A 13199-nucleotide genomic window follows, 5' to 3' on the forward strand; every position below is an offset into this window, starting at 1 on the left:
CCCACTGTACATGAACATTTCCTAGTCACTGAATATGTTTTGAACATCATTTACGTTAATGATTGGGAAAACCAGACAGTGTGATACTGCATGATAAAACTATCTGGAGTAGGCAGTTCTCAAAAACTGAGCATTTGTGAAAGAAGGAAACTAGGGAAGCCATCAAGAAAACTCTGAAGAAGTTATAAGCTTCTGCATCTGTCACTGAAGAAATTGTGCATAGTGCAACTTTTGTCTTTTGCAGCACCACTCACAGCTTCATGCTGGAATGGAACAGAGAAAGATTTTCTTGCAAAAAATGGATCAAATCTAGGCTTGAGTCTCCTATGTGCATTCTGGCTACTGCATCTCAAATTTTCCATTTTCTTTTTACGAAAATGCTTCTTTCTGCCACTTGAAAATGGTCTGTGGACAAAGATGGCTGGTGGTATGCAGAGGGGAAATGACAAAAATTGTGTCATAGTCAGAAAAAGTTCACAGTGTTCACATACAGTAGTTCACATAGTTCATAGTGTAAACTAAATACCACTGACACCTATTTCCATGCCCTTTGGGTCTGCTCACCTGTCTAGCGTTTTTGGTCAAAAGTCACTGAAAAACTGTCCTGCATCTCAGGATAGAGAATCCCCTTATCTCCTAATTTATGTTTACTCAGAGACATAACCTTTATTGAACTTCCAAATAAACAATCCAAAGCCGTACTTGTAGCACTGACTATCGCGGAAAAAAAACAACAACTATATTGCATATTAATATCAACTACTGGTAAAACCTCCTCTTCATACATATACTCAACAAAATATAAACGCAACACTTTTGGTTTGCTCCCATTTTGTATGAGATGAACTCAAAGATCTAAAACTTTTCCACATACACAATATCACCATTTCCCTCAAATATTGTTCACAAACCAGTCTAAATCTGTGATAGTGAGCACTTCTCCTTTGCTGAGATAATCCATCCCACCTCACAGGTGTGCCATATCAAGATGCTGATTAGACACCATGATTAGTGCACAGGTGTGCCTTAGACTGCCCACAATAAAAGGCCACTCTGAAAGGTGCAGTTTTATCACACAGCACAATGCCACAGATGTCCGCAAGATTTGAGGGAGCGTGCAACTGGCATGCTGACAGCAGGAATGTCAACCAGAGCTGTTGCTCGTGTATTGAATGTTCATTTCTCTACCATAAGCCGTCTCCAAAGGCGTTTCAGAGAATTTGGCAGTACATCCAACCAGCCTCACAACCGCAGACCACGTGTAACCACACCAGCCCAGGACCTCCACATCCAGCATGTTCACCTCCAAGATCGTCTCAGACCAGCCACTCAGACAGCTGCTGAAACAATCGGTTTGCATAACCGAAGAATTTCTGCACAAACTGTCAGAAACCGTCTCAGGGAAGCTCATCTGCATGCTCGTCGTCCTCATCGGGGTCTCGACCTGACTCCAGTTCGTTGTCGTAACCGACTTGAGTGGGCAAATGCTCACATTCGCTGGCGTTTGGCACGTTGGAGAGGTGTTCTCTTCACGGATGATGCGAAGGAGATGTGTTGCACTGCATGAGGCAAATGGTGGTCACACCAGATACTGACTGGTATCCCCCCCCAATAAAACAAAACTGCACCTTTCAGAGTGGCCTTTTATTGTGGGCAGTCTAAGGCACACCTGTGCACTAATCATGGTGTCTAATCAGTATCTTGATATGGCACACCTGTGAGGTGGGATGGATTATCTCAGCAAAGGAGAAGTGCTCACTATCACAGATTTAGACTGGTTTGTGAACAATATTTGAGGGAAATGGTGATATTGTGTATGTGGAAAAAGTTTTAGATCTTTGAGTTCATCTCATACAAAATGGGAGCAAAACCAAAAGTGTTGCGTTTATATTTTTGTTGAGTATATATCAATGGAAAAAAATATCCACTTCATTAAAAAACAATTACCACAATTTAATGAAACATGGTCCTTATTTATTAACTCATTAAATTTGAATTTGGGGGTCTGATTTTTGCCTGTTAGGGAATCCCATTCTTGCCCCTCTTGACGTACCATATTAATATTAGATTATGACTTGTTTATTTTGTTTTTGTTCCACTTTTCTCTCTTTTGCTGCAGATCCAGGTTACAACTCGTTGTTGTATTCCTCTTATCAGAGAATGATGTTATGTGTTTTTCTTGAATATGCTGGCATTAGTTGAGGTGATAGCTTGCATCTTTTAACCCTTTAATGTCCTCACATTTTTTAATAGAATGTCCTTGATGTAAACACATTTTACCAAACATTTGAGATGAACATTAAAGGGTTAAAGTGGGTGGTTATTCTTTTTTTTCACAGTCAATTAAAATGATAAGATAAAGAAAAGTAGCCACAGTCTGTTGCAGTAAAAAAAGAAAGAAGTTGCATTGACGCATACTACAGTAACATACAGTATACAGAGAAGAGTGAGGAGGAAAAAGGACAAACGCTGCAGATAAATAGCCTGTGGCAAAGTGTGTTACACACTTCAGCTGCTTCCACTCTGCTGATGCTCTTCCTTTCATCTGGAACATAACCACAATTATATTATTTGAGTGTGCAATTTTTTTATTTTATTTTAACTAGTACTGACTTTTGTGCATGTGTTTTTTTTCTGTGTGCAGTCGAATGGAAGAGTATTTCTAATTCTAGTAGTGTTATTGTTGTCATTGTTACCAGTGGTGGGCACAGTTCCGATAATCCGATAACGGATAATTATCGAAGATAATGTTTTCATTATCGGATTACTTTAAAATCGGACTAATTATCTTGCGATAAATTTTTGTCCGATAATTTTTAGAGCGCTAACGTGATAAATAAAGCTGAACAGCTACAAATATTTCTAAAACTTAAAATCAGTTGAGCACCTACCTGTTAAATGTTTTGTAGCTGATGTGTAGTTCTGCCCTCTGCAAAACAGAGAAGAGCTGCTTTAAGAGGAAACTGCTCTATCCTCTGCAGGCAAAGGAGAACTGGTCCCCCCCCCAAAAAAACTCATTTCTTTTAACCTCATACTGATACGCGGGCAATATCACCCAAGTCATCCAGAAACATACATTTTTAACTTATGGTTCAACTTTTAACCAAACTAATTTCGGACAAGTTATTTAAATTAATGTCATGTCTGAAGCTTTATAAAGTGAAAATACCAGATATACGTTTTAGTTTTAAAGTAATGCGCTAATTTTTAAGGTTTTAGTGTGGATATACAGTAGTGTTCAGAATAATAGTAGTGCTATGTGACTAAAAGATTAATCCAGGTTTGAGTATATTTCTTATTGTTACATGGGAAACAAGGTACCAGTAGATTCAGTAGATTCTCACAAATCCAACAAGACCAAGCATTCATGATATGCACACTCTTAAGGCTATGAAACTGGGCTGTTAGTAAAAAAAAAAGTAGAAAAGGGGGTGTTCACAATAATAGTAGTGTGGCATTCAGTCAGTGAGTTCGTCAATTTTGTGGAACAAACAGGTGTGAATCAGGTGTCCCCTATTTAAGGATGAAGCTAGCACCTGTTGAACATGTTTTTCTCTTTGAAACGTTGATTGGAGAGGGGAAAACGTATACGCAGGTGCAAAAAATTATAGGATGTTCATCTACAATCATTTCCAATGCTTTAAAATGTACAAAAAAAACAGAGACGTGTGGAAGAAAACGGAAAACAACCATCAAAATGGATAGAAGAATAACCAGAATGGCAAATGCTCACCCATTGATCAGCTCCAGGATGATCAAAGACAGTCTGGAGTTACCTGTAAGTGCTGTGACAGTTAGAAGACGCCTGTGTGAAGCTAATTTATTTGCAAGAATCCCCCGTAAAGTCCCTCTGTTAAATAAAAGACATGTGCAGAAGAGGTTACAATTTGCCAAAGAACACATCAACTGGCCTAAAGAGAAATGGATGAATATTTTGTGAACTGATGAGAGTAAAACTGTTCTTTTTGGGTCCAAGGGCTGCAGACAGTTTGTGAGATGACCCCCAAACTCTGAATTTAAGCCACAGTTCACAGTGAAGACAGTGAAGCATGGTGGTGCAAGCATCATGATATGAGCATGTTTCTCCTACTATATATCGCATACCAGGTATCATGGATCAGTTTGGATATGTCAAAATACTTGAAAAGGTCATGTTGCCTTATGCTGAAGAGGACATGTCCTTGAAATGGGTGTTTCAACAAGACAATGACCCCGAGCACACTAGTAAACAAGCAAAATCTTGGTTCCAAACCAATAAAATGAATGCCTCGCAGATGTGAAGAAATCATGAAAAACTGTGGTTATACAACTAAAGGCTCATTAAAAGTCTGCTAACGAGTCTTTCATTGGATTCAGGTGTGTTGGAGCAGGGAGACAACTAAGAGTGTCAGTAAGGTAGCTCTCGAGGACCGAACTTGGCTACCCCTGATATAGAGAATCAACACGATGACAGTTGTAAATGAATTTTATACTACAAAAATGTAATTTTTTATGCTTTTCGTCACATTAATAAGAGACTGCTGCATGATACCCTGAAAACATCCTAAACCAATTCTAGCAAATAATCCGTGTCTGTTATGTTTAATCTGTGTGGAATTTAATAAATGGAAACCAAATTTCAGACATATTATATATATTAGTCTGGAACAAAGAGGACAAAGTGTTGTAAAGAACAATAATCAAGACGTTAAAGAACAAACAATAATCAAGACGTTAAAGAACAAACTTCACTTTCCCCCAGAACGACATGATCAGGAAGCGAGCACAGCTCACAGCAGCTCCCATTGAAAATAATGGAGAGACAGCCTGTGATTCTCACATGTTTACATAAAATAAACGCAATAACAATGTCTAAAAACCCAGAGAATATATTCACGAGAATTTTAGGCACAATATAAAAAATAGAAATATTTTTATGTTGCGATGTGAATGGTGTTGTCTGTGTGCAGCGGTTAGTACACAGTGATCAGAGCGTCTCAGTGCAGTTCTCAATGTTACTGAGATCTCGCAGTGCGGCGAGTGCACGTTTTACAATATAATAAAACGTGTGCGCAATATAATAAAATGTGTGCACAACATCATAAAACATGCTCGCAATATAATAAAATAAGCGCAAGTATAATAAAATGAGCGCACATTCTCTCCACATGCAAAACATTTTGCGATGACACTTCCAGGGCTCTGTAAAAATGCCTGATTTACAAATAAAAAAATGGAATATTTTACAAAAGCACATTTATCTGTAAACACCAACACACAACACACATCACATTAACGTGTTGGTTTACATAATGAATGACTCAACCAATCAGTGTTTAGCAGAAGAGGCACATTTTACCCAAAATCCTTTGGGATCTGTCTGTCTTTTTTACAAAACTTCAGAATTAGTGCATTATTCAACATTAAAAGATATATGTTCTATTTTACCTTTGTAGAAATGACAGAATTGACATTAATGGAGTTATTCTATCAGTATTCATTTTATTTATACACCAAACCATAAGTCAGCATGGCTTTATTTTCCAAGACCTCCGCCTGACCAGAGCATTGTGATTGGGTAGAGAGCTGGGCTTTGCAGCTGTTCTCAGCTTGCTTCTGTGGCGGAAGCCATGTACAACCCCTGGCAAAAATTATTGATTATGGAATCACTGGCCTCGGAGGATGTTCATTCAGTTGTTTAATTTTATAGAAAAAAAAGCAGATCAGACATGACACAAAACTAAAGTCATTTCAAATGGCAACTTTCTGGTTTTAAGAAACACTATAAGAAATCAAGAAAAAAAGATTGTGGCAGTCAGTAACTGTTACTTTTTTAGACCAAGCAGAGGAAAAAAATATGGAATCACTCAATTCTGAGGAAAAAATTATGGAATCATGAAAAACAAAAGAACGCTCCAACACATCACTAGTATTTTGTTGCACCACCTCTGGCTTTTATAACAGCTTGCAGTCTGAGGCATGGACTTAATGAGTGACAAACAGTACTCTTCATCAATCTGGCTCCAACTTTCTCTGATTGCTGTTGCCAGATCAGCTTTGCAGGTTGGAGCCTTTTCTTCAAGTTCCACCAAAGATTTTCAGTTGGATTAAGATCCGGACTATTTGCAGGCCATGACATTGACCCTGTGTGTCTTTTTGCAAGGAATGTTTTCACAGTTTTTGCTCTATGGTAAGATGCATTATCTTGAATTATGATTTCATCATCCCCAAACATCCTTTCAATTGATGGGATAAGAAAAGTGTCCAAAATATCAACGTAAACTTGTACATTTATTGATGATGTAATGACAGCCATCTCCCCAGTGCCTTTACCTGACATGCAGCCCCATATCATCAGTGACTGTGGAAATTTACATGTTCTCTTCAGGCAGTCATCTTTATAATCTCATTGGAACGGCACCAAACAAAAGTTCCAGCATCATCACCTTGCCCAATGCAGATTCAAGATTCATCACTGAATATGACTTTCATCCAGTCATCCACAGTCCACGATTGCTTTTCCTTAGCCCATTGTAATCTTGTTTTTTTCTGTTTAGGTGTTAATGATGGCTTTCGTTTAGCTTTTCTGTATGTAAATCCCATTTCCTTTAGGTGGTTTCTTACAGTTCGGTCACAGACGTCGACTCCAGTTTCCTCCCATTCGTTCCTCATTTGTTTTGTTGTGCATTTTCAATTTTTAAGACATATTGCTTTAAGTTTTCTGTCTTGACGCTTTGATGTCTTCCTTGGTCTACCAGTATGTTTGCCTTTAACAACCTTCCCATGTTGTTTGTATTTGGTCCAGAGTTTAGACACAGCTGACTGTGAACAACCAACATCTTTTGCAACATTGCGTGATGATTTACCCTCTTTTAAGAGTTTGATAATCCTCTCCTTTGTTTCAATTGACATCTCGTGTTGGAGCCATGATTCATGTCAGTCCACTTGGTGCAACAGCTCCCCAAGGTGTGATCACTCCTTTCTGGATGCAGACTAATGAGCAGATCTGATTTGATGCAGGTGTTAGTTTTGGGGATGAAAATTTACAGGGTGATTCCATAATTTTTTCCTCAGAATTGAGTGATTCCATATTTTCTTCCCTCTGCTTGGTCTAAAAAAGTAACCGTTACTGACTGCCACAGTTTTTTTTCCTGATTTCTTATAGTGTTTCTTAAAGCCAGAAAGTTGCCATTTAAAATGACTTTAGTTTTGTGTCATGTCTGTGATCTGCTTTTTTTTTTACAAAATTAAACAACTGAATGAACATCCTCCGAGGCCGGTGATTCCATAATTTTTGCCAGGGGTTGTAGTAAACAAATGCTTCCAGCAGGGGACAAGTTGTTCAAAGACAGAAGTGCGTGCTCATTGTTTGGGTCTGTTGTCGCTTTTGATGCTACCAGAAGCGATTGTGATGTTAAAACTCAAATTCAGTTTGTTAGTATTTGCAAATGTACCAGAGACAGTACTGGAATTTATTGGTTATCAGTAACTTTTGATACATTTTTGGGTGGTTTATCGTTTTTATCTTTATCAAAGATAACTTTTCAGTTATCTGATTATCTGTTATTGAAGTTAATTTTTTGGTTATCTGTGCCCACCACTGATTGTTACAGACACAGATCAGGACACCTTTTTAAGGAGCAATTCTCAGCTTGTTTTAGCTGCAACTACAGGATGACAGAGTGACTGTGTGGGAGGGAATAAGGGTTTCCACACACTTTCTGTCTCCATCCTCAGGTATGATATGGTCAGAGTGTAAGGAGATCTGGAGCGATGGCCCCAGAGAGTATGTCTTACACCTTTGGAACGTACTTGATTTCGGCATGTTGTCTGTCTTCGTGGCATCCTTCACGGCCCGCTTCATGGCTTTTCTTAAGGCGTCCAAAGCCCAGCAGTATGTGGACATGCATGTGCCAGATGAAGATATCAGCAATGCCTCATTACCGGATGAAGTGGCCTACTTCACATACGGTAAGAAGATACTGCAAAAGTATTTCTAATGTGAGTGAATACCTCCAGTATGGAGGTCATGCAATAAGTAGCATTTTCCTGTTTATGTACAGTATTGTTTAAAATGATTTGAGCCAAAGATGCATGAACTTTGGAAGTATCAGTTCTATCAAGAAGTAAAATCCATTCCATTAAGATGTTGATCCAGAGTCTACTTCAGCCAGTCTCTGTGATGGTCAAGCTTTTACAAAAGAACTAAAAAAAATTCTATGGAATTTTGGTTTGAATATACACTGTATTTTTTTTATGTTTCCATTACGTACTAGTGAGCTTTTGGTGCTTTTTATTTATTTTTATTTCCCTCCAAAGGTTTTCAGGCCTCGAGCTGTGGAATTTTGGTTTTAATGTGACTTGTGGACAGTCAGAAGGTCCCAGGTTCACTTCTAACCTGGGCTTTTCTGTTTGTTTCCTCAAAATTCTACAGGCAATACCCCAATGTGAAAAAAAGTTTTTTTGAGATTTTTTGCAAATTTATTAAAAAAAAAATGCTAAGAAATTACATGTACAGTACATCTGTATTCAGTAAAAGTCTGGATGATCCGTTTCGTCTTTGGTCCAGAGAAGACGTTCATTTCTTCCAAAGAAGATCTGGAATACTTATTTGGATGACCACAGTACACATTTCCACCATGTTATGGCCCAATCTAGATGTGTCCGAGCATAGGGAAGTTGACACAACATCAGCACATAAGGCTTCATTTTGGCATGATAAAGTTTTAAGTGCCATTTGTGAATGTAACTCCATATTGTAGTGTTAAATAAAGGTTCCCCAAAGTAACTTGTTGCCCATGTGGTTATATCAGCTATTGATGAAAGACTTTTCTTGATGTTGTGCTGTCTGAGAGATTTATGGGTCATGGGTGCACTTTATGCACTGAAATTCCTCCAGATTCCTTGAATCTTTCAGTGATATTATGCACTGTAGAAGGAGAAATATACAATGCCTTCCTATCTTTCTTTGAGGAATATTGTTTTCAAACATTTTAATAATTTTCTCAAGCATTTGTTGGCAAACTGGAGATGCTCTGCTCATCTTTGATCCTCAAAAACAGAGCCTTTCAACTGCTTTTGTACCAAATCAAGATTATAATCACCTGTTGAAACACCTCTATGAAATCATTTTTTTACCCTCGTCATTACCCCTAAATTTTCCCTGTTCCAATCAAAAACATGTTTATTTAGGGTCTGCACCCTTCTCTGACCAAGGCAGCATCTCTACATCTGGAGATGGTCCCCGGGCGCCGGACTGTGGCAGCCCACTTCTCCTAGTGCTTGGATTATGTCTAACTGTAATTAGGATGGGTTAAATGCAGAGGACAAATTTCATTGTATGTATGTATATATATATATATGTACAATGACAACAAAGGCTGCTCTTCTTCTGTTGCAGGCCTGAAATGCAAGAATGGATGCATATGAACAAATGAAATGAAGTTGACGACGTAAAATATGAAATGTCTTGGGTTTATACTGCCTGCATTGAAACAGAAGTCAAAGAAAATGTATGAATCACTGCGGGGGGGGTAGTTCCATTTTTATATCATCCCAACTTTTTATGATTTGGGGTTGTACAATTCCGGATGAATATGGTATTATTGAAGTGTCTATTTTGCAAGAAATAAGACTCGAAACATACACTAATGTTAATAGTAAGTTCCTTTGGCTGCACCCTTGTTTTTTTACTTGGATCACCACAATTCAGGTGATTTAGCACGTTTTACTCTGGATGCACTTCCCAGACGCAACTCCACATTATATGAAGAAATGTGGCAGAGGTGGGGTTTGAACCGGGAACCTTCCACACTGAAGCCAAGTACACTTACCACTTGGGTGCCATCTCTACACACATGCGCTGCTGTTAATCCTTGTCAAAATTCCAGAATTGTTTGGAATTGGCTTATGTATTGTTTACACTCTGAGTTCCCTTGTAGTTTTAGTAATATAACCTTGAAAGAAAGTTAACTAATGAAAGAATTCTGGATTGTGATTTGGTCTTGCTTTATTTGCTCTTTACAGAGGTTTCAATCAGAAGCTTTCCACTGAATTCAATTTAAAACGAGGTTATTTCTTGCCTTGTGTTGCTGCAGAAAGATCAAATTATTGTGTTGTGCTGAAAGAATACTGTTAATGAATTGCTAATTTGTTTGAGCTGCTTCCTGATAAAGGTTTGCCATGATAGTAAAAATATATTATAGGTTCAGAAGAAAGCATGAGTCATCAGTATTGCTGCATACTTCCTATAAGCATGCTTGTGTTCAAATATATTCAGGTAAATGTACACTGCTGCTGCCAACGCCTCTGCTTTGTGCACACAAAACATGCAAAAACACATTCTATACCAGTGCACACAAATACACAGATATTCTTATCAGCACACAGAAATACATGCAAGTACTCAACTGAAAGTAATCAGATACAGTGTGTGTACTTAAACCTGCAAACAAATGTGGAATTTGGCCTTATATGCAAGATGAAAATCTAAATGATTCATCCATACTGTCTATTCATTTTTAGGTGTTGCTCATAAGTGCATGATGAAAAAACACTGTCCAAAAGCAAAAACTCCATCTTATAGCTGCAGGCTGTTGCGCTGAGTCCTTTGTATCCTATCAAAAAAAAAAACCTTCATCAGTGCTGTCACCTGGTGGAATGACTCTGTTATGACACAGTAGTAAATACATAAGGCTTTACTGGCATCAGTAATTGTCCATATAACGTTCATGATTACAATATCTGATCCCTTTGTCCAAATCAGAGTTAAAACCAAATAAAACCCATATTTTCTTTTATTTATATATTTGTTGTACTTTACTGTTCATATTCACATCTGTCTTCTTGTTCCATTATCCCATCCTCCATGGTCTATTCATGGTTGTTTTCCTGCCCCCTTCATGTTTTTTTTTTCCTTGTCCTTATATCTACTTGAATACACTCTCCTTTTATCTGTTCTCTTTGCTTTCTACCATGTTTTATATTTTCCCCCTTCCTTCATCCCTTTCCCTGTTCCCCTTTTATACTTTTTGGCCCAGTCTTTCACTTAAACCGTCTTATTCGACCTCACAGTATTTGCTTCACACCTGAAAAACCCAAGAGTGACACAAGGGGGACATCAGAGGGACTTAGAGGGAGAGAGACAGACAGAGAGAGCACATAGAACAAAGAGAGTTAGCAATAAATCAAGAACTACTAGAAACTTGGAAGCAGAACCACACTCCAGTACATAATACTACTAATGAACCAACGACCGGAAAAAGGTGCTTTGCCCTCTTCAGGTCGGTGGAGTGTCCTTGCCTCAAGTAGAGGAGTTTAAGTATCTCGGGGTCTTGTTCACGAGTGAGGGACGGATGGAGCGTGAGATCGATAGACGGATCGGTGCAGCATCTGAAGTGATGCGGTCGCTGTATCGGACCGTCGCGGTGAAGAGAGAGCTGAGTAGGGGGGCAAAGCTCTCGATTTACTGATCGATCTACGTTCCGATCCTCACCTATGGTCATGAGATTTGGCTCATGACCGAAAGAACGAGATCACGAGTACAAGCGACCGAGATGAGTTTCCTCCGCAGGGTGGCTGGGCGCTCCCTTAGAGATAGGGTGAGGAGCTCGGTCACTCGGGAGGAGCTCGGAGTCGAGCCGCTGCTCCTCCACATTGAAAGGAGTCAGTTGAGGTGGCTCAGGCATCTTTTCCAGATGCCCCCTGGACGCCTCGCTGGAGAGGTGTTCCGGGCACGTCCCATTGGGAGGAGGCCCCAGGGAAGACCCAGGACACACTGGAGGGACTACATCTCTCGGCTGGCTTGGGAAAGCCTTGGGGTTCCCCCGGAGGAGCTGGGGGAGGTGTGTGTGGATCGACAGGTCTGGGCGGCTTTGCTTGAGCTGCTGCCCCCGCGACCCGACTCCGGATAAAGCGGAAGTAAATGGATGGATGGATGGACTTTTTTTTAGATAATTTTAATACAAACCTACCAAATAAAATGAAATGCATAATCCTCAGCTTTATGTATTTAGTATTAATAAAATATAATTACTCTAAATCAATAATAATGACAGTATTTATTTAAAATACATAAAGTATATTGTTTGAATTGCATAATAATTATGTTACCTATGCCATGTATCTTGTATAGGTAACATAATTATTTCTTACCTTCCTGGCAGTAATAGCAGGGTTTCAGGATCATAACACCTACCAACATGGAAACACACTCACGACTCGATCATCGTTAAACACAGCATGGTGCATCAGGCAATGTAAATAAATCCATAGATTAATCCTCATAATGCTGTTGTCCCAAGATCCTAATTACATGAATGTCCAGCTTGGCACAAAAATGCTCAAAGCAGACTCTGGAGTTGATGTAGGATTAAAGAGAGTGAATGCATAGCACATGCATTTAAGTAAAATTGAAGTCTGAACTCTGTCATGAAAACATCACTTGTAGCACTGAACTGTGCAGTAAACAATCAATTCAAACCTTGCTTTTTGCCCAGTTTGGTCATAGCAGCACTTGCACATGGCCAGGCCTGACTCTGCTCTCTAGTTTATGTGTAACTCTATGGTCTATACACACAAGAGTCTCTGCATGCACTCTGAAGAACCAAGTAACCAATCTGTTGTCTCTTTCTCATTCTCTAGCTAGAAATAAGTGGCGTCCATCAGACCCACAGATCATCTCAGAAGGCCTTTATGCCATTGCTGTGGTGCTGAGTTTCTCACGCATCGCCTACATCCTGCCAGCTAACGAGAGCTTTGGACCACTTCAAATCTCACTTGGGCGCACGGTGAAGGACATCTTCAAGTTCATGGTCATCTTCATCATGGTGTTTGTGGCCTTCATGATTGGCATGTTCAACCTGTATTCATATTACCTGGGAGCCAAGTACAATCCTGCCTTTACCACGTGAGTTATACATCAATGGAAGAGAGTTTTCAACAGAGGCTGGATGTGACTGAATATTGAAAAATGCTCTTATCTATCTGTCTTTCTATTTGCCTGGCTAGACAGTCTTGTAAGAGCAATAAGCTAGCTTTCTAGCTTGTCTAGAAAGAGTATTGACATATACAACCCCTATTCCAATGAAGTTGGGACGTTGTGTAAAATGTAAATAAAAACAGAATACAATTATTTGCAATCTTCTTCAACCTACAGTGAGGAAAATAAGTATTTGAACACCCTGTGATTTTGCAAGTTCTCCCACTTAGAAATCATGGAG

General features: G+C 39.1%; 1 protein-coding gene across 1 annotated transcript in view; it reads left to right on the forward strand.

Moving 5' to 3' along the window:
* Positions 1-12890, forward strand: part of LOC117519650 (short transient receptor potential channel 7-like) — a 214412-nt gene extending 201522 nt beyond the window's left edge. Inside the window, exons 6-7 of the mRNA XM_034180923.1 lie at positions 7717-7950; positions 12622-12890. Coding sequence (XP_034036814.1) covers positions 7717-7950; positions 12622-12890 — 503 coding nt within the window. The remainder of the gene's footprint in view (positions 1-7716; positions 7951-12621) is intronic.
* The last annotated feature ends 309 nt before the right edge of the window (positions 12891-13199 follow it).

This window comes from Thalassophryne amazonica, chromosome 11 (genome assembly GCF_902500255.1).
Source record: "Thalassophryne amazonica chromosome 11, fThaAma1.1, whole genome shotgun sequence".
NCBI lineage: Eukaryota > Metazoa > Chordata > Actinopteri > Batrachoidiformes > Batrachoididae > Thalassophryne > Thalassophryne amazonica.